This window comes from Triturus cristatus, chromosome 4_2, assembly GCF_964204655.1.
Source record: "Triturus cristatus chromosome 4_2, aTriCri1.1, whole genome shotgun sequence".
NCBI lineage: Eukaryota > Metazoa > Chordata > Amphibia > Caudata > Salamandridae > Triturus > Triturus cristatus.
This window is the reverse complement of record NC_140586.1, coordinates 82,573,090-82,590,577: the sequence shown is the minus strand read 5'-3', so window position 1 is coordinate 82,590,577 and position 17,488 is coordinate 82,573,090. Positions and strand designations below refer to the sequence as shown.

General features: G+C 43.3%; 1 protein-coding gene across 3 annotated transcripts in view; it reads right to left on the bottom strand.

The window, feature by feature from the left end:
• The window catches only part of DOCK6 (dedicator of cytokinesis 6), a 409,103-nt gene that overhangs the window by 351,484 nt on the left and 40,131 nt on the right, over window positions 1–17,488 (bottom strand). For all 3 annotated transcript variants that reach the window (XM_085600639.1, XM_085600641.1, XM_085600640.1), the window contains exons 2-4: window positions 15,382–15,472; window positions 12,293–12,468; window positions 12,060–12,128 (exon numbers count right to left, since the gene is read on the bottom strand). In XM_085600639.1, the coding sequence (XP_085456765.1) occupies window positions 12,060–12,128; window positions 12,293–12,468; window positions 15,382–15,472 (336 nt within the window). The remainder of the gene's footprint in view (window positions 1–12,059; window positions 12,129–12,292; window positions 12,469–15,381; window positions 15,473–17,488) is intronic.

The following is a 17,488-nucleotide window of genomic DNA, read 5'->3' as shown; positions in this document are numbered from 1 at the left end:
GGCCTCATTAAAGTGCATGTGCGATATGAATGCATTGCAAAAAAAGATAACAGCGAGCGTCAAAAATAGGTCCAATAGAAGTGTAGATGGTTTTAGACAGCCTTAAGATGCTTTGCAGAAATCATAAAATGGTGAATCCAAGGGAATCATATCACAAACCGTGAAGCGGATAAAAGTTACGATATGATATGCTTTATTCGATACAAAAATATATCATAAAAGCAGAATCAGTCCTTATACAATTCTTAAAAACAACATGACATAAAACTAACAATGACAATTCATTGCAAATTTGATCATTAAAAAGTAAAATTCAATTTATGAAGAGGTAATAGGGAAAGGCCCATAAAATTTAAGTATCATAAAAAGCAGTACACAGCAGTATGGTACAAAACAATTCATACAAGCCTAATCCATATTTTTTGATGCCAAAAACTTCGAGCGTAACACCCATGCACATCACAGGTATGTGGCTACCCCACAGATCACAGTAAGGGAGGTAGTATCTGTCCTGAGGACACGTAGAACAGACAGATAGTTTCTTGAGCCCAGCAATATACAAACAGGTTTTAACCACTTACTTCTTATGTGTCTGTATACTGGGCAGGCAAACATAAAATGGGCAATGGACTCGGTACGAGCTCCACATCCTGGACATGGAGCTACTACTGTTACTACTGCAAATTGCTCGCTCCCCCTCCAGCTCACTATTAGGTTATTGATGGGGAGAGTCCCAATTCTCAATTTCATATACAAGGACCTATCTCTAGGGGTTTGGATAAAATCGAGATATGCTTCCAGCTTCCGAACAGGCTTGTGTTCCAGGAACTGCTCAGTGAGGATTCCCCTGTCCGCACTGGTCTCTTGTACCACCTCCACCCAATTCCAGTAAGCTTTCTTTATATCCTGTTTGGGAGGCGGGGTCTGGCTAACCCATGCCTCCCCCAGACCTATATCAAATAGGAGATGCCTAAGGTTTGAAATCCATTTGACCCTCTGGCCTGTATCCGCTTTGATGATATCGCTAAAAGCTACGGCATAGTAGGACAGTTCTTGGGTCGATCTAATACGGGCCCAAAAGAGTAAAGGGCGGAGGCGTACAATATCCTTGATTGAATGTCTGCCCAGATCTAAATACAGGGGCTTCAGGGGAGTAGAGATTGGAAGGGAAACCAGACCTCTAAAAAATTTGTTCTCCGATCTTACTAGGTCAATGATGTTCTCAAAACCCCATAATTCGGCCCCATACAGGGCTGAGGGTAGTGCTTTACCTTCATAAACCGCAAGGGCCGGGGATATTGGTTTACTTACAGAGAGTTGTTGTTCTCTTAAGATCGCCCCGGATACCAGCTTGTGGTTTAGGAGCATTTTTGCCAGATGGAAAACTCCACTTCATTTCACTGGTGACCCGAATGCCCAAATAATCAAAAGACTCAACTAAGTCTAGTGGTTTTCCTTGAAGGGTGATGTTATTTCTAAACCGCTTCGAGGGGGATATAGTCATCAATTTTGTTTTAACGGTATTAATGATTAAGCCTCGAACGGAACAGAACAGGCTAAATCTATCCAACAGCTTTTGGAGACCACTTGGGCTTTTTGATAACAGGAGGGTATCGTCGGCGTATAGGAGGGTCGGGGTTTTTTCACCCGCCAGGACTGGTGCGTCGGCCGGAAACTCCCTCAAATGGTCTACCACCCCATTCACAACGAGGGAGAACAAGGTCGGCGCCAATACACAGCCCTGGCGTACCCCCCCACTCACCTCGATCCTCTCCGTTAGTTGTCCCTGAGTCCCCCACCTAATTCTGGCGTAGTTGCCCTCATGGAGGGGTCTAATAAAATCCAGGACCATAGAGGGGGGGGTACCCAACTCGCGCAACACCTGCCAAAGCCTGGGGCGTGGGACCAGGTCAAAAGCGGTCTTCAGATCGATGAAGGCCAAGTACAAACTGCCTTTCCCTATGACCACGGTTTTCCAATGGATCATAAAGAATCTAAAGACCTGATCCATCGTACCCACTCGCTCCTTAAAACCAGCCTGAAGTGCGACAGGATATCACCTTCCTCCATCCACAGCCTCAACCTCATAAGGAGCACCCTACCAACCACCTTTTGTATCACATCGATTAAACTAATCGGCCTGTAGTTGGCATGGTCCTCCCTATCCCCCCTTTTGTAAATCACAACCACCTCCGCCCCCTTCCAGGATTCATGGACTGCGTGGCCTCTAGCTATAAGATTCATCAGCAGTAAAATAAACTGTGACCAAGACTTTCGGTCATACAAAAGGAGATCACCAGGTATGCCATCCTGACCCGCCGCTTTGCCGGGGGCTATATTTCCTATTGCCCGGGCTACCTCCTGTAGGTCAAAAAGTTCTACCGATAATGGATCTCCCAATGTATAGGGGTGATGCTCGTCTCCTATATATGAAACATCTGCCTTACCAGAGTATAGGTCATAGAAATGATCATACCATTGTTGCCCCGTAATATGGTTAGGTATCGGCTCAGATCCTTTACGGGTCCCCTTATTAATTAACTCCCAAAATAACGTGGAGTCTTTCTGTCGTGAGGCTAGCTTAAGCTCCTGCCAGTGGGTCTCTTCCCACTCGCGCTTTGCTGCCACTTGAGATCTGGCATAATCCTTCCTAGCCATTCTGATTAGTCCCACGTCTTTCCCTCTTGAGGGCAATGGATAGCGCCTGCCTCTTTTCCCTGCATGTGACCGAATACCAAGGGTTCTTAGGTATTATTCGGTTTCCTTTCCCTGTTTTACTATCCTTGATGGTGAAAAACTGTCCCAACCTTGTAATTAGATTTTGGTAAAAATCAGGAAAATAGGAATCATGAGTTAACTCTAAATTGTCACCTATCGAGTCAAGCTCCTCAATCTTTTGATTCAATAGTTCGGTTATACTGAACAGTTTATCGTCCTGATTTGAAACCTTGTGCCATTTAAGCCGTCTGTTACAATTGGAGGGCTCATACTCTTTCGTTAACAATCTGAGGGGCTCTTCCACTTAAGAGTCAATGGGTCCCCATTTATTTTTGATTTGCATACAGAGGGGATTAGGATTACTATCCAAGGTATCTTTTACTACCATGTCTATAAGATCGCCCCATAAGTGGACGTCGATCAGGATGTAATCTATAAGTGATGGTGAACTAATTCTGTTAAAAGTGTTGGCCCCATGCTGATCAGAGGGTGTTCGACCATTTACTGCTCTCCGATCATATTCAAGCGTTAAAGCATTCAATTGAATAGCCCTTTGGGACCACTTCTTAATAGGAGCTATGTTAAGAATTGGAATATCCCATTTGTTGTCTTCCTCATTCATGCCCAGCAAGTCCTCACTGCTCAATGGTTGGAAAATGCAGTTAAAGTCTCCCGCTACGATGATGTTAGCAAGAGGATGAAGATGTGATAGCTCTTGCTCTAAAGCAGCAAGGGTTGAGGATACTTGGGCCCCGGGAGACCCTCGAGCATAGATAAAAGTTACACATACAATGAAAGAGTAAAAATGTATTGCATCTATAAAATTAGAATTTGAGACAATAAAAAGGTTAACATTTTTAGATTAAGCTATTAACAGATAGAAGCAGTGTGTACGTTTGTTTTGAGTCTAGATTTGCGAATCACACATGGCATATTAACTTTCTTTTCAGTAATCCACTTCTCGCATGTACTTTATGTTGTGTGGTTTCAGATCGCCTTCAGAAAAACATGTCTAGGTGGCTCAGTAACTTAAGCTCTTGTTGTGGAGGAAGCCGACGAGTTTCAAACCAATATAGTTCTTTCCGGCCTATGGCCCAAGGAATGGGCAACAGTAACAGTGACACAAGGCACTATATAAACATCAAGCTATAGTTATCACTAATGCATCCATGGGCAGAACCAGGCACATCAACAAATGTAAAAACAGCCTGCAAAAAATTTGGTATATGAACGACAGACGAAGGGACAACTGGAACATACAGACATTGAAAATTGACCCCGTTCCCTAAATACGGCACATGCCACAGACATATTTCACTGATGATGCTCTTCATCAACAAAACATCCAACTCTCCTGCCCAAAAAAGCTCAACAAAGTATAAACCTCAATAGGTAATTCAGGATGTGGCTGAAGCATTATATTTTGCACAGTCATTAGAGAACAAGCACAAACTTTGAAAATCAAAAACAAATTCAATGTTTAAACCTCGTTAACGAAAGTACTAGGTGACAGTTCTTTACATCTTTTGGGTATATACAAAGGGGTTCGTACCATGCTGCCATACAGCTGCAGCATGTTGCTGTCAGTTGGACGCGACACACCCTAAGGTCTGTGCCTCTGCCAACAAGAGTACATTGCTTAACATTCAGGCTACAAAGGAGAAAGAAACAAGTAACAAATTTAAGAGCAGAGGGCAGCTGGATTTAAATTTAGACAGAACCGATTGCAAAAGTAAAGACGGATTCTTCTAATGAAAGCGCATGTGATAAAATGCACACAAAAAAAAAATAACTATAGGATGGAAAGCCTGTATGCTGGCAGCAGTGTATATATTGTATTGTAATACACTGTTCAACAGATCTAGCTCCACTGTCTCTTCCTTTGAAAGCCTTTGACATCAGCGGAATTGTGGACTTGTGTCTAATGTCCATACTGCCGACGTGTCGAATAGTATCTGGGACCTTGGTTTTAATCTTTTTAATCTTCTGTACCAGAGAGAAAATCGTGGATTGTGGGCAGCTCATTCCATCTTGTGTATGTGAAAAGGGCACCTCAAATACCAAAATTTACAATTTATGTACACAATCTTGTATTGTCTCTCGCCACCCAATTAAAGAACAGCACTCCGTTACTCCAACCTATCTCTACACTATAAAACTTGCGATTACATTAGTGCAAAAACTCTTTTTTAAAGACATATTCTTGTTTTTCATTTGTTACACACACGCACAACTTCTAATAATGGCATCTTTTGCAACACAAGTTCAACTTCATTGATGAAGACGAAAAGAGTCTAAATATGTCTGGTATTGTTCATGTTCACGTTCAGAAGAGAGGTGCCTAACCGCTGGATTAGATTTTCACTTTTGACACAGGGCCAAGACTGACTGACCCATTGGCATGTCTTTCTAATCTACATAGTGGGACAAAAAAAACATGGAGTGGAATGCTTCCCAGAGCATTGCCAAATTTTATGAACAGATCAAGCATTCCGCCATTGCCTTTTTTTGGTTCTTTTCTGTGGGTCATTCTGAGTGACACGTATATGAGTAAATCTGTGTGCCATTGCTAGCTGTGCCACTGATATGCCTTGCTCATCACTGATGAGGCCTAAAAAGACCAAAAGGTTACTGGGGTTTGCTTGTACCTCAGAATTTCTGGTCTGCATGTGCCCTTTGGCTCTGGTCTCGAATTGTACCATGACCAAAAAGAGACTGAATGAAATGCTACCAAAAGTAATGGCAGTGGATAATACAGAATCCAATATTTCAACCATTGCATTTTGTGTTCTCCTCTGAGAGTTACTAGGTGGCAGAGGCATGTCTAGATATGGACCCAAGAGCTTAGTGTGTGCCTAGCCGATGAGCTCCAGGGAAACTGAAACGAACATAAGGATTTTTTTGGGGAAGAAGATGTGGCCTTATAGTTATTACGGGAAGTTAAAATAGATTTGCAAAATGTTTTATTACGGTCTGTAACAGCAGATTGGTTATAATTCTACACCACCACTTTTTATTTTAGTAAACAGCCTCCTTATACAGTCAGACAAAGAGATTTTCTTGCTAAAAACACAATAGTTTTCACTATAAGCATAAATATAACAAGCATTTGCAATGCAATAGGTCTCACATTTATGAGAGTTTGAGCTATTGGCATTGTAAATGACAATGCCTTTTATTTAAGTGTTGTTTTTAAATCAGATAAATAAAAGGCATTGTCATTTACAATGGCAATAGATTAAACTTTCGAAAATGCGAGACCTATTGTATCGCAAATGTGTGCTATAAATTTTCTTTTAAAAGCGCTAGGAGGGAGCGGACAAAGCTATTTGAGACAATAGTGCTTGGAGGCTGTAATAAAAGACTATGAGCAACAACACACGTAACAGGGGGTGTCCCAATGGGGGTTTACAAAATGAGACAAGGCGGTAATGAGGACGGACTACTAAGCCTTTTGACCAACGAACAGCCACAGTTTACAGAGGACAATGACACAAACCAATGAAAAACGTGGGCGGAGCCTCAAGCGTCTACCTCAATAATGCATGCCTCGCATAGCAGCGCAGGCGCTGCCCAGGCTCGACCTAAAAAGGAGTTAGAGTTAAAGGAATCTACTAATAAATATATATCACTGTCTTGTGATGAGCCCATATAAAATATATGGTACTTAGGCACTCCTGTCTCACCAGGTAGGCGTCTGCTACATCATAAAAATGTATCTCACAGTAACCTCAATGAACGTATAATCAAACAAGCATTGGCAAAGCCAATACATTTGGCCTATGCGAGATCTATTGCCTGTGTCAATGTTTTTTCATGTTGCACAGTGGTGCAAGCTGCTGTGCTACATAGATTAATGTTAATTAAAAAAAAGTGATATGACATGGCCAGACTGTAGCACAGCCTTTTTTTTAATTTTATTTTTTACTTTAAGCTAGGCACATACAATTTAAAATTGTGAATTTCCCTATACTTATTAAGCAGTTTATATTCTTGAACAAATGGCCACTGCAGTTACCAGTGTGTCAAAGTGTAGCTAGTTGGAACTCTGAGCATGGAGACTGTGGTGTTACGGCCAGAGCTGCTACCTTTGGAGCTGGGGAACCAGGTTCGAGTCTCTGCGCCGGCTCAACAACCTGTGACTCTGGGCAAATCACTTAATCTCCCTGTGCTTGTAACAATTAATGTGTCCTTGTGTAATAAAACTGGCGCTCATGTAAAGCGCTCCAAGTCCTTCCAGTAGACGTTGCGCTATATAAAACAAGCTATAATGAAGGGAGGCAACTAGCGATGGGGTGAGGAAGGGGCTTGCAGTGACAGAGTGAGGTGGTGGGAGGGACATGTCAGGGGCATGCAGAGAAGGGGCATGTGGAGAAGGGGCATGCACTGACGGAAGTGAGGTGGTGGTAGCAACAGGCAAGTGATAAACAGAGTGAGGACGCTGGAAAGTAAAAAAAATAAACTAAAAGTATGTTGCACAGCCAGTGGAAGGACACTGGCTGCTGATAGCAGTTCTTGGTTCAAGCTCCACAGGAAGGACGAAAACGTAAAGCCAAACAGTAAGCTAAAGACAGGAGTGATGACCAACAGGAAGAAAGGAAATGAGAATGACGCAGTAGCCGACCAATGGTAAGGAAATGTAAGTAATGTGCGGGCTCTACGCCTCTTTTAAGATCTTTTTTATTTAGTTTTTATAAGAGATGGCGCAAGTGCCGTGTAGACGAAAGCTAAAAAATGAGGCGAGAATTCAGGCTCCTTAAATCTGCAAAGAAATAGTGGGTTGAGGGTTGGATAACCGACAAGTTGTCCCGTCCAAGTGGGCTTAGAGGCGCCCCAATCTAATTTTTTGAAACTACGCACTTTGAATTCACAGCAAGATAAATATATGTATATGATATAGCAGACTCCTGACTGAAGAAAGAGGAGTTAATAACCAGACAATTATCACAAAGCGCAACTTAGTGGCTTTGTCAAATCTTTTCTTTCTCAAATGAGTATGAAAACTGCGACCAATTCAAAAGGAAGGTGTGGGAAGTGTTTTGAAATAGAGTGATAACCCGAAAACACCTTTAGTGACAGGAAGCAGGTCCAGCCACACCCCTAGAAATGCTGTCAAAACAAGCCTGCAGGTTCGACTGTGGGAACCGTATTGATCCAGACCTGCAGTAACTCACCGACCTGCCTCTGATCACTTGACAGCAGGGCGGACTGGTTTGTCCCCTTTCTGCCGCCTCGTATGCTAATTAGCAATGACTTGGGAAGGGTTCGAGCTTCCTTCGAACTCCATCAGGAATGTTTAGGCACAGCGCATGCGTACTGAATAAAAGAAGCGTATATATACGCCCATGGAACTTAGAGCTAGACTCCAACCACTAGATGGCGGGGTAAGCACAGTATGTGAATCTAAAAGAATCAGTCTATGCTGCAAAACAGATCCGAGTTAGGCGGGATACTCGACTCCTAATTTTGGAAGCCTGAAATGGATTTTTGTTATCTGTCTCGTCGGAAATTGACTCTGCTTCAATAGAAACCAATGGGAAAATTCATTTTCTCGATTTTTTTCTGAAAATCTCCTACCTTAGTCAACAATGTTGGTATGTGTGCTAATGGTATGAAATCACATCGCCCTGTTCCGGCGACGGTGATTCCATGAGACGAGGTAAGGCACAAGCAAAGCAGTAAGTAAGGCATGACGCTGCGACAGCGCAAGCAACCCAGAAAATGCCCGCCTTTCATTCTATGCGAACAATTCTCATTTGCATGGAGCACAAACCACTGCTGTTGCAATGAACAGAAACAAAAAGGGTTGCTAACAGGACAGAATAAACGTAAAGATTCCTTGACGTTAGGTCAAGAGTGGCACAATTACGGTTTTGGGACATAACAGAAGCAAATAGCGTTGCAATTAAGGGCATCTAATCCTTCGAAGAGAATGCTGAAGACAGGTGCTTCACGAGAGCGCTCACCCCCTTGGAACTGGCTAATGGCCATTGGGGCTGACATTTCAAGAGGCCGTCATTTATGGAACATCTCACAGGACAGATCGAAAGGCAGCGTTCTCTCCCTGTTTGTTGCAGAAACAGATATAGACATTTCTTATCCTCGTTTATGCAACAATTTCTATGGTCAGACTTATATTGGCGCTTTCTCACCCTTCATACCTTTCCTACAGTTCAGAGACTGCCACTGACTTTTGTGTATGGTCTCTTGGTTGCAAGTGGTTAGTTAAGATTTGTTCAGTGTTAGTTTAATTATGTTTTCCAATTGACTTGGTTTGGTTTGTGTTGGTTAACGTTAAAGTAACATGAATTTGGACCTGCTTAATATGTTTAAAGTGTTTTAGGTGTTTAGATGGGTGTGCTGAAGAACTGTGCTATCTTTTTTTGTTTTGCTGGCTGGTTCGCAAATCCCTCTCTTATCTCCTCCTATAATAAATTGTAAATTGGAGTTTTATTACATTTTATCACCAGTCAACCTTAATTTTGTGTGGTAAATTTGTCTACAGATGTCCTTTTATTGCGACGATGGTGCCGGCAAAGTCTATTCCCTCAACCCTGATGTACGCAGCAATACTATCAGGTCTATGGAGAAAGATGGCCGAAAAGCCAAGGAGAGGAGGCTTTGAACGCTGAATCTGGGAATGAAACACGAGATTGGAGTGACTTCAACAAGCTGGTCAAACAGAAAAAGACACAGAGAAAAGCTGCAACAGCCTTCTAAGCAAAGGCTGCACCCTAGCAGGAGATCGTCTCATAGTGGAGAATCCTAAATACAGACAAATTGAATGACTGCAGTGCCTCCAAGAGCATGGGGAAGTGACTGAAACATACATACACCGATCCGGGGAACAAAACGAACTGGTCTGCAATGGGTCGGGGACCATAAGAAAAAATACATTATTTCACTAGACGGTGCCTAACCACAAGCGAAAAGAGCAACTCTCCCAGTGACACAGAAAGGAAGCAAACTGCCTATCGCCCAGGATTAATATCAGATACCAAGAGGGCAACAGCAGTGCCAGTAAACTGATTTATGTAGCTCTATTCACTGCCCTCTCAATTAGCCATATGGACCCATTTAATGCTCGTTGTGCAATCTGATAACTAATATTGCCTTATCCTAGCCAAGAGATACCCTAAGACAACTATCTTGGAAATGCTAATGGATGCTACAGGTTATTGAAAGACCAACCGACGATATTAAAAGGCCAAACACATTTGACATGGAAAGACCATCAAACACTAAAAGCCTGCCAATGAATTGTGACATTAAAAGACTAAGATACTATAAGCGTGCCAAAATGGAAATATTAAGACACTAAAAGAATAAATGAACATTATATCACAATGAAGGATCTACAGGCATTATTAGAAAGCTAGACAAACAAACTGGAAAAAACTGAAAGTTCAAGAGACACTGTATGAAATTTAAAGTCCAATTCCTTTAGAAAATTGCTTAGTTCATAATCATAATTAAAATGCATTGTCATTTTAAGTCAAAAACTATAATTTAAAAAAAAATGCACTGTTCAAAACAATATCATCACATGTTGAGAATTTGAATCGCGTCCAACACCACCATCAAAGGTCAAAAATGTATAGTATATCCATGCTTGCAATACGGCAATAGACACATTAAAAGCGAGGTTGAAAACAAAGACTAACAATAGATTGATTAAAACAGAATAAGAGGGTACAAAAAATTCTTTAGGACCACCACTATTTATGTTATGAAATCCTATTCCAGCAAATATTAATACCGTCTTGAATTCTTAATTTGTTTCTTAAAAATTCAGAAGCACACTTCTGTGAAAGACAAGTTTGCATATCAAATCTAAATCTTGAGACAAAGGAGAACCCTGAAGGCGTCTTGACATGAAAGTATATATTTGGTCTTTACCAGTCGATGTAAGTAGTTATTTGCAAGCAGACTTACAAAGAGAAGAAACCAATATAGAAAAGATCATGTGTTCCTTTATGTACTCAACACACAGACATTTTGGGTCAAATTGTTTGCACAGATTCTTCTCCCAAAAAGAAGTTACAAACAACGTTCAGTTTCCCCAGCCTGACATGCCTAATTTCTGTACAACCAGTGTGCAAGAGTAGAATAGCTAAATAGGATTCCACAGCATTTGTACTTAAATAGTAACTATTTTAGGAACATCAAGCAAATAAGATTCGAAGTTATGCCATGGGCATTTGTACAGCACACACTGTCCTTTGTACTGTCCTTTGTATAGCATTTCAGCGATTTTAGTAGTCGGGAGTAAGATGGCTTAAGACCAAGAGACACCAAACAAAACCCAAACATCAACTTATCCTACAGTTTATCCATTAACCCATGGCCATTACAAGATGCTCTGACAGGACCAATTAGCACTGTAAGCGACAGCAAGAACAAAAGAAAGTACAAACCACCCACTGAACAATGTACCTTATAAGGACTCATAAGATCAATAGATGATACGTTATATCCAGTACCCAAAGGATTTTATGGGACATCCAAAGATGAACGGACACTAGAGAAGAAGCAAAAAGCAGTATACACTATAGGACGTCTCAAACATATCGGAAGACATGCAAAGACCAATGGACGCAACGATACCCCAAAAGACCAATATGTGAGATTCCCAAAAACTAGTGAGTGCTTTAAGCCATCCCTACGCCTGTGGAAACAAGGGGACATCCAAATGCCAACGGGCAATATGAAACAGTTCATGGTCAGATTTGAAACTCAACGGGCCAATGCAGCCTTCATGTTTACAAGATTGATAGAGTATCGTCGAGTTGGGCAGCAATCACAAGTGTTATTTACAGCACTATCATACAGGACATTCTGAATTTGCAATCATTCTAAGAAAATGAATATACCCTACATTTGCTTACAAAGACAAATAGGCACAAGAAGGAACACAAAGGCCAATGCAGAGTCTTGCAACATTCAAAGGATATTAGAAAATGTCAAAACATCAAAGGACAAAAGTAAACAACATATATGCATCTATCATATTGTCCGCTGGTGTTTAGAAAAGGAATTCGAATACCAAATGGCACAGTTGAACATCCAAACATCAAAATGAACAAATGATCTCCAACGACTAACCATGTGACAAAGTTTGTGCAATGCATTGGGCCTGCCTCAAATTTACAAGTGCAAACTTGTAATATCTTCAGATGTAGCAATACTTGAAAATCTGTAAGTAATGCGAATAAAACGCAATTTATCTGATTCAGGAGCATCGTTAAGGTTACAAAAGAGGGACATCAAGAATACCATAGAGAGAAAGACTGATCGAAAGACAGATGAAAAAAGGAAACACACATTCTTGGATCACCTACTTGCGTTGCACAATGAGCCAGTCGTCTGTATAAACCTGCAAAGCATCTCGCACTCGAGCATCCAGCTTCCTGTGAAGACACAAGCCCATTGTAGCAGTCAGGAGGGACATGTTATTGGGGTCCATAAACCTGTCACAGGTTACAGACAGATCTCTAGCCTTCTCTCTGTAACTACCATCCCCTATTTGCAACAGTGACTTGCTGCAGGGTAACATGCAACGCGCTACACTCACCCTTCTTCTGGTATCCCGGACTCCAGGGTGCGGCATTCCCGGGGTTCAAGAATCACCTCAATGTCATCAGCAGGAAAGTCGATCAGCTCCCTCAGGGGTTCGGATTCGGATGCTGGAGGGTGGCTAACCAGGTATTCTTCGAAGTCCACTGGCTCCACCACTTCTGAAAGGGGGACCTGGAGAAGGGAGGGAGAGGCACCAACACAGAGGAAAGGTAAAAAAGGGTCAGGGGATCAATTGAACCAGCAGGGGAAGAGACAAAATGATCCAGCAGAAAGCACACAGCAACCACCAGCAGGAGAGGAATGAATCGGTGGAAGAACAGACGCTCCAAGTAAAAACTGAGGAGCAAGGGATTCAAAGCCAACAAATATTCCAGCACTGAGGGAGCACAGGAATACAGAGCGACAACCTGAGAAGACGGTACAAGATCTGGAACCTGATAAATACAGCAAGTACCTGGGAAAACATCAAGGGGGCACAGAATCTGAGATCCAATAAATACAGAGCTACATCGAGGAGAGAGCAAGGGATCCAGAGTGGAGAGCACAAGAATACAGACTGACACAGAGAGGAAAGTAAGGGGTCTGGGACAAGTATCACAGGAAACACCAACGAGGGCAGAGAGTTTCACAGGAATAGTGAGGAACACATTGAAAGGGGAGGAAGGAATGAAAGGACTGGTGAGCAAAGGAATATAGAGGGATACACTGACAAGGAAGAAAAGGATCTGGAAGCCGGAAAATACGGGAAGTATCACAGGGTGCACTGAGGACAGCAAGGGATCTAAGAATCGACGAGAATAGCAATACAGGGAGACATCCAGAACAGGACTAGTGAGAAAAGGATATAGAAAAATATATCAAGAGAAAAGAAAACAATACGTAAACAAACAAACATAGCAAGTACAAAAGAAAAAGTAAGGCGAACACTAGACATAGGAACCAGAAAGCACAGGAATACTGGGAGGTACATTAACATGGGAGGAAGGAGTCCAGAGGTATATGAACACAAACAAGCAAACCTCAATGACAAGGAGAAGGATCAAGAGAAGTAAAGACAAGGACACCAAGGAAAGGAGATTGCAGTGAGGATAAATGGAGTGGCTGGGAAACTCTGGAGAACAAGGCAAGCAGGAAGCCAGAAGGGACTGACACAGGAACACCAACATAAATAAATAGAAGGCATAAGATGATGCAGTGACCAGCAAGCACAGTACTGCACTGGTATCAGACGCTTAGAGGTGTTGTTTTGGACTGAAGCAACCGGTATAAAGAGATTTTCAATGGCACATCCAATCTCTGGGTTCTTACTTCGTGGCCATTCTCTTCTTACAAGAATTGCATCGTTACACAATAAAACAATTAGTAATCAGTTGTAAGTTGGGCACATGTAACAGACATCTAAAGAGATAATAGATTACAGGTCCAGGAACAAGCAACACAGGAAGGTGGTTTTCCAATAGTGAACAATAACATTTATTCTTTAAGGTCTCCCGAAATTAAAAATATATGTATAAAAACACAGCAGAGAAAAGTTATGCAATATATGTGAGGAAAAAAACATACAATTACTCTTTCAAGTTTAGAAAGCTTACCTTGAAGTTCATAGCTCCCCTGGTTCAAATCACAACAAATTTCAATAACAACCAGGTAGACGGCACGAGGGCAGACATCATGATTTAAACAGCAGGACCCAGATTCAAATCCATCTTGCTACAAATAGCTAAGTCGATTCTGCGTCTGATGCATAGGCATCTGTTACCCGAGAGTTACAGATCCGAATCGCATCAGGATAGACTCACTCATTCATCCGCATGGGGATGCATCATTCAGTTGTGTTGTCAAATATTTACAATTCAGTTTGTGGTGGGCAAAAGTGTCCACCGCTGGAGGTATTCGGGCTGCGACAGTCCAGTCAGCAGCTCTTCTTCCCACCCTTTGCTTGAATTAAACAAGTTTACATTTTGGCCCAGAAACTGACTAATGATGATTCATTGATCAACAAGTTTGAATTTAATCTCAGTTCAGGCCCACAGGTAATAATAACCTGACGTTGACATTCCTTATCACAGAGAATAGATAGGAGGGGAACAGGACAAAGGTTGTCTCTCAATACTGAGGGTGGGGAACTTGGGTTCCACACAGTAACTTTAGGAGTGTAAGGAAGATCCTGGTAATGACAACCAGAACAGCACCAAAACCAATGAGAGGAGCTCCACAACTGGCCTTTCTTAGCCAGATATTACCAATTTGCAGTCACCCCCACAAAAAATATATTTCACTAAATTAGAAATGGTGCACCATGCCATTAAAACTTGAGAACAGATGGCCGCCATACTGAAATACTGAGGCAATCAGAAAGAGGATGCCTCAAAGAAGGCAAGCGTCACCGTGGCTCTACACCAGGAAGAAGAGAGTGAGGTACAGGTATCAGATCGCCAAGAGCACCTGCGAGTGAGCAGAACGGGCTGGACAAAGGGCCTTTTTTCTGTGGGCAGTTTCGGAGTCTGCTGCCAAGGCTCGAGGAAAGATGCGATTGTGCTTGAAAGCGTTTCGATGATAGAATTCCTGAATTTTAATTCAGGCACACAGTCTCGCCCTGTAACAGCGTAACATGTATTTATGCAGCACACGTTCACCCAGAAGAGTAATTTGGTGCTGAAGAAATTATGTTTATTGTTATCCAACTCAATATGCATGGGAGTCGACCCAATGTTAGTGCAAAGGGGAAAACATTTCTAAAGCACTAAAACCCAGAGGTATTTACGTGCTAGCAGTCTATCAGGGCACAACACCATCGACAATAATAAGGGGGAAGGGGGGCGTGGAGTTTAGACATTTCTTAAATGGTTTCAAAATGGTAATCTTCCATAACTCAAGAGGTAATTTGTTCCAGAGCTTCTGGCGCACTACTAACAGCGTTCTGCCTCCAACATGCTAATGATTAAGCTCTGCTGGCGGCCATACTTGCATGTGCAGACTATTCTCTAGCTGGAAAGTACCACCTGAGGCTGCTCAGGGTGTACGCAGGCTCTTCTTGGTGGAATATGAACATACCAGGATGGGTATTGGGAAAGAGTCGCTCACCGTGGACTGGGAGCCGCTGCGCTTCTTGGACAGCTGTGGGGATCCGCCATATTCCCGGGACACCTGCTTCCGGACTTCAGCTGCCACCGTCCTGACGGAGGAAGAGAAAGTAAGAGATCAGTCAACAAGCGTTTCAGGTCTAAAAAACATAAAAATACTCACTTCTAAAAGACTCCAAGTCAAACAGGCCACACTCAGCACGCAAATGACCATCAAACTTGATCTTGTTGTGCGTCAAATAAGAAGAGGGGGGGACCAGGAGCATGTTAATGGTCCAGTGCCCGTGCTCCACAAGAATGATAGGTAAGTCAAAAGGGGGGCACTGTTCCAGAGTGAGTGTTGTAGAGAGTCAACGATGGGGATGGGGAGAGACATACATTGTCTCTTGTTGCCCTCACACACCCCGAAGGATGTCATGCTTCATCATCGGGCAGGTGCTCCTCGTCGGGCCGGCGGTGCAATGCCCTACGGGTCCCCCGAAGGGTCTCTTTGACGGAGATCTTTAAAGAGAACTGCCGATCGGTGCATGAGGGTGTGTGGGTAGGGGTCCTATGTTGGGAGTGATGCGTGCGTGCAGTGCGCATTATAAATGCCTAAGGGTTACCAGAGGGAAGTTTTACTAGAGAGGTACCCTTGGCAGAGTAAAAAACCCGTAGGTTTTGGGGTTACCCAAGGGGGCGCAATGAGCCCAGGTAACTATGCTGAGGTCGACATGTTTCACGCCTGGTTTGGTCGAATAGATCCCTGGCGTTTCTTTCTAGGTACAGCTGCCACTGACTAGTAGCTTGTAGGCAGCGTCCCTCCCTCTCCCCCTATAGGTGCGATAGGGCCAATGTTACCCCGCTCACACTAACACGCTTGTGCACTCACCACACTCCACCTTCACTTTTGGTCCTGATGAAACGCCAGGGATCTATTAGACCAAACCAGGCGTGAAACATGTCGACCTCAGCATAGTTACCTGGGCTCATTGCGCCCCCTTAGGTAACCCCAAAACCTACGGGTTTTTTACTCTGCCAAGGGTACCTCTCTATTAAAACTTCCCTCTGGTAACCCTTAGGCATTTTCAATACGCACTGCACGCACGCATCACTCCCAACATAGGACCCCTACACACACACCCTCATGCACCGATCGGCAGTTCTCTTAAAAGATCTCCGTCAAAGAGACCCTTCGGGGGACCCGTAGGGCATTGCACCACCGGCCCGACGAGGAGCACCTGCCCGATGATGAAGCATGACATCCTTCGGGGTGTGTGAGGGCAACAAGAGACAATGTATGTCTCTCCCCATCCCCTATATTAGGGCCCTGACCTTCACCTTCCTGCTCGCCCTTCTCTAGTGCGTCGTTGACTCTCTACAACACTCACTCTGGAACAGTGCCCCCCTTTTGATTTACCCATCAAACTTGATCACCATGTTATCATGCCTTTAGTCCTTCCAAATATCCCTCTCTCAAAATACTCAGAGCACATAATTTGAGTTCTTCACAACACCTAGTGCAACAGAAGGTGCACAGAAGAGCCCCCTGCCCTACTGGTACAGAATAATCCTGCAAGTCAGATGTCCTGGCATAAGGAAAGGGATTCACAACCATTTTGACAAACAAAAGCTCGAATACAAGCAGGTCAAGATGAGTCACCGTGTATGCATAGACAGAGGCAATAAAGGTTGTTGCAGTGAACAGGTCGTGGTGCACCATGGGAAGGAGCTGGTAGCCTTCTGTGGTGCATGGCTAGGAATTCTGGTGCCACAGTGCATGCCGGAGTAAAACCAGCTATGGCTAGTCAGGGTGTATGCTCGCAGGGAAAAAAAACAAGCAGGCAGTTGCGTGCATGCCCCGAGTGTAACACAGGAAGCTGCTGGGAGCCCTGTGACCTTGGTGCAACCATTCGAGCAGGAAACGGGCAGCTGCTGGAGCGGAATCAGGGTGCGTGTCCACATGATGAACTTGCAGGCTGTTGCTGGAAGTCTGCAATGTTGCATGCAGGAAATATAGGCTGCTGCTGGGAGCTTTAAACCGCGCGCACATGCTTACAGACAACACGGGTTGCTACTGAACTTTGATGGTCACGCTTTCTGCCTGCGAGTTCAGAAATACAATCTGC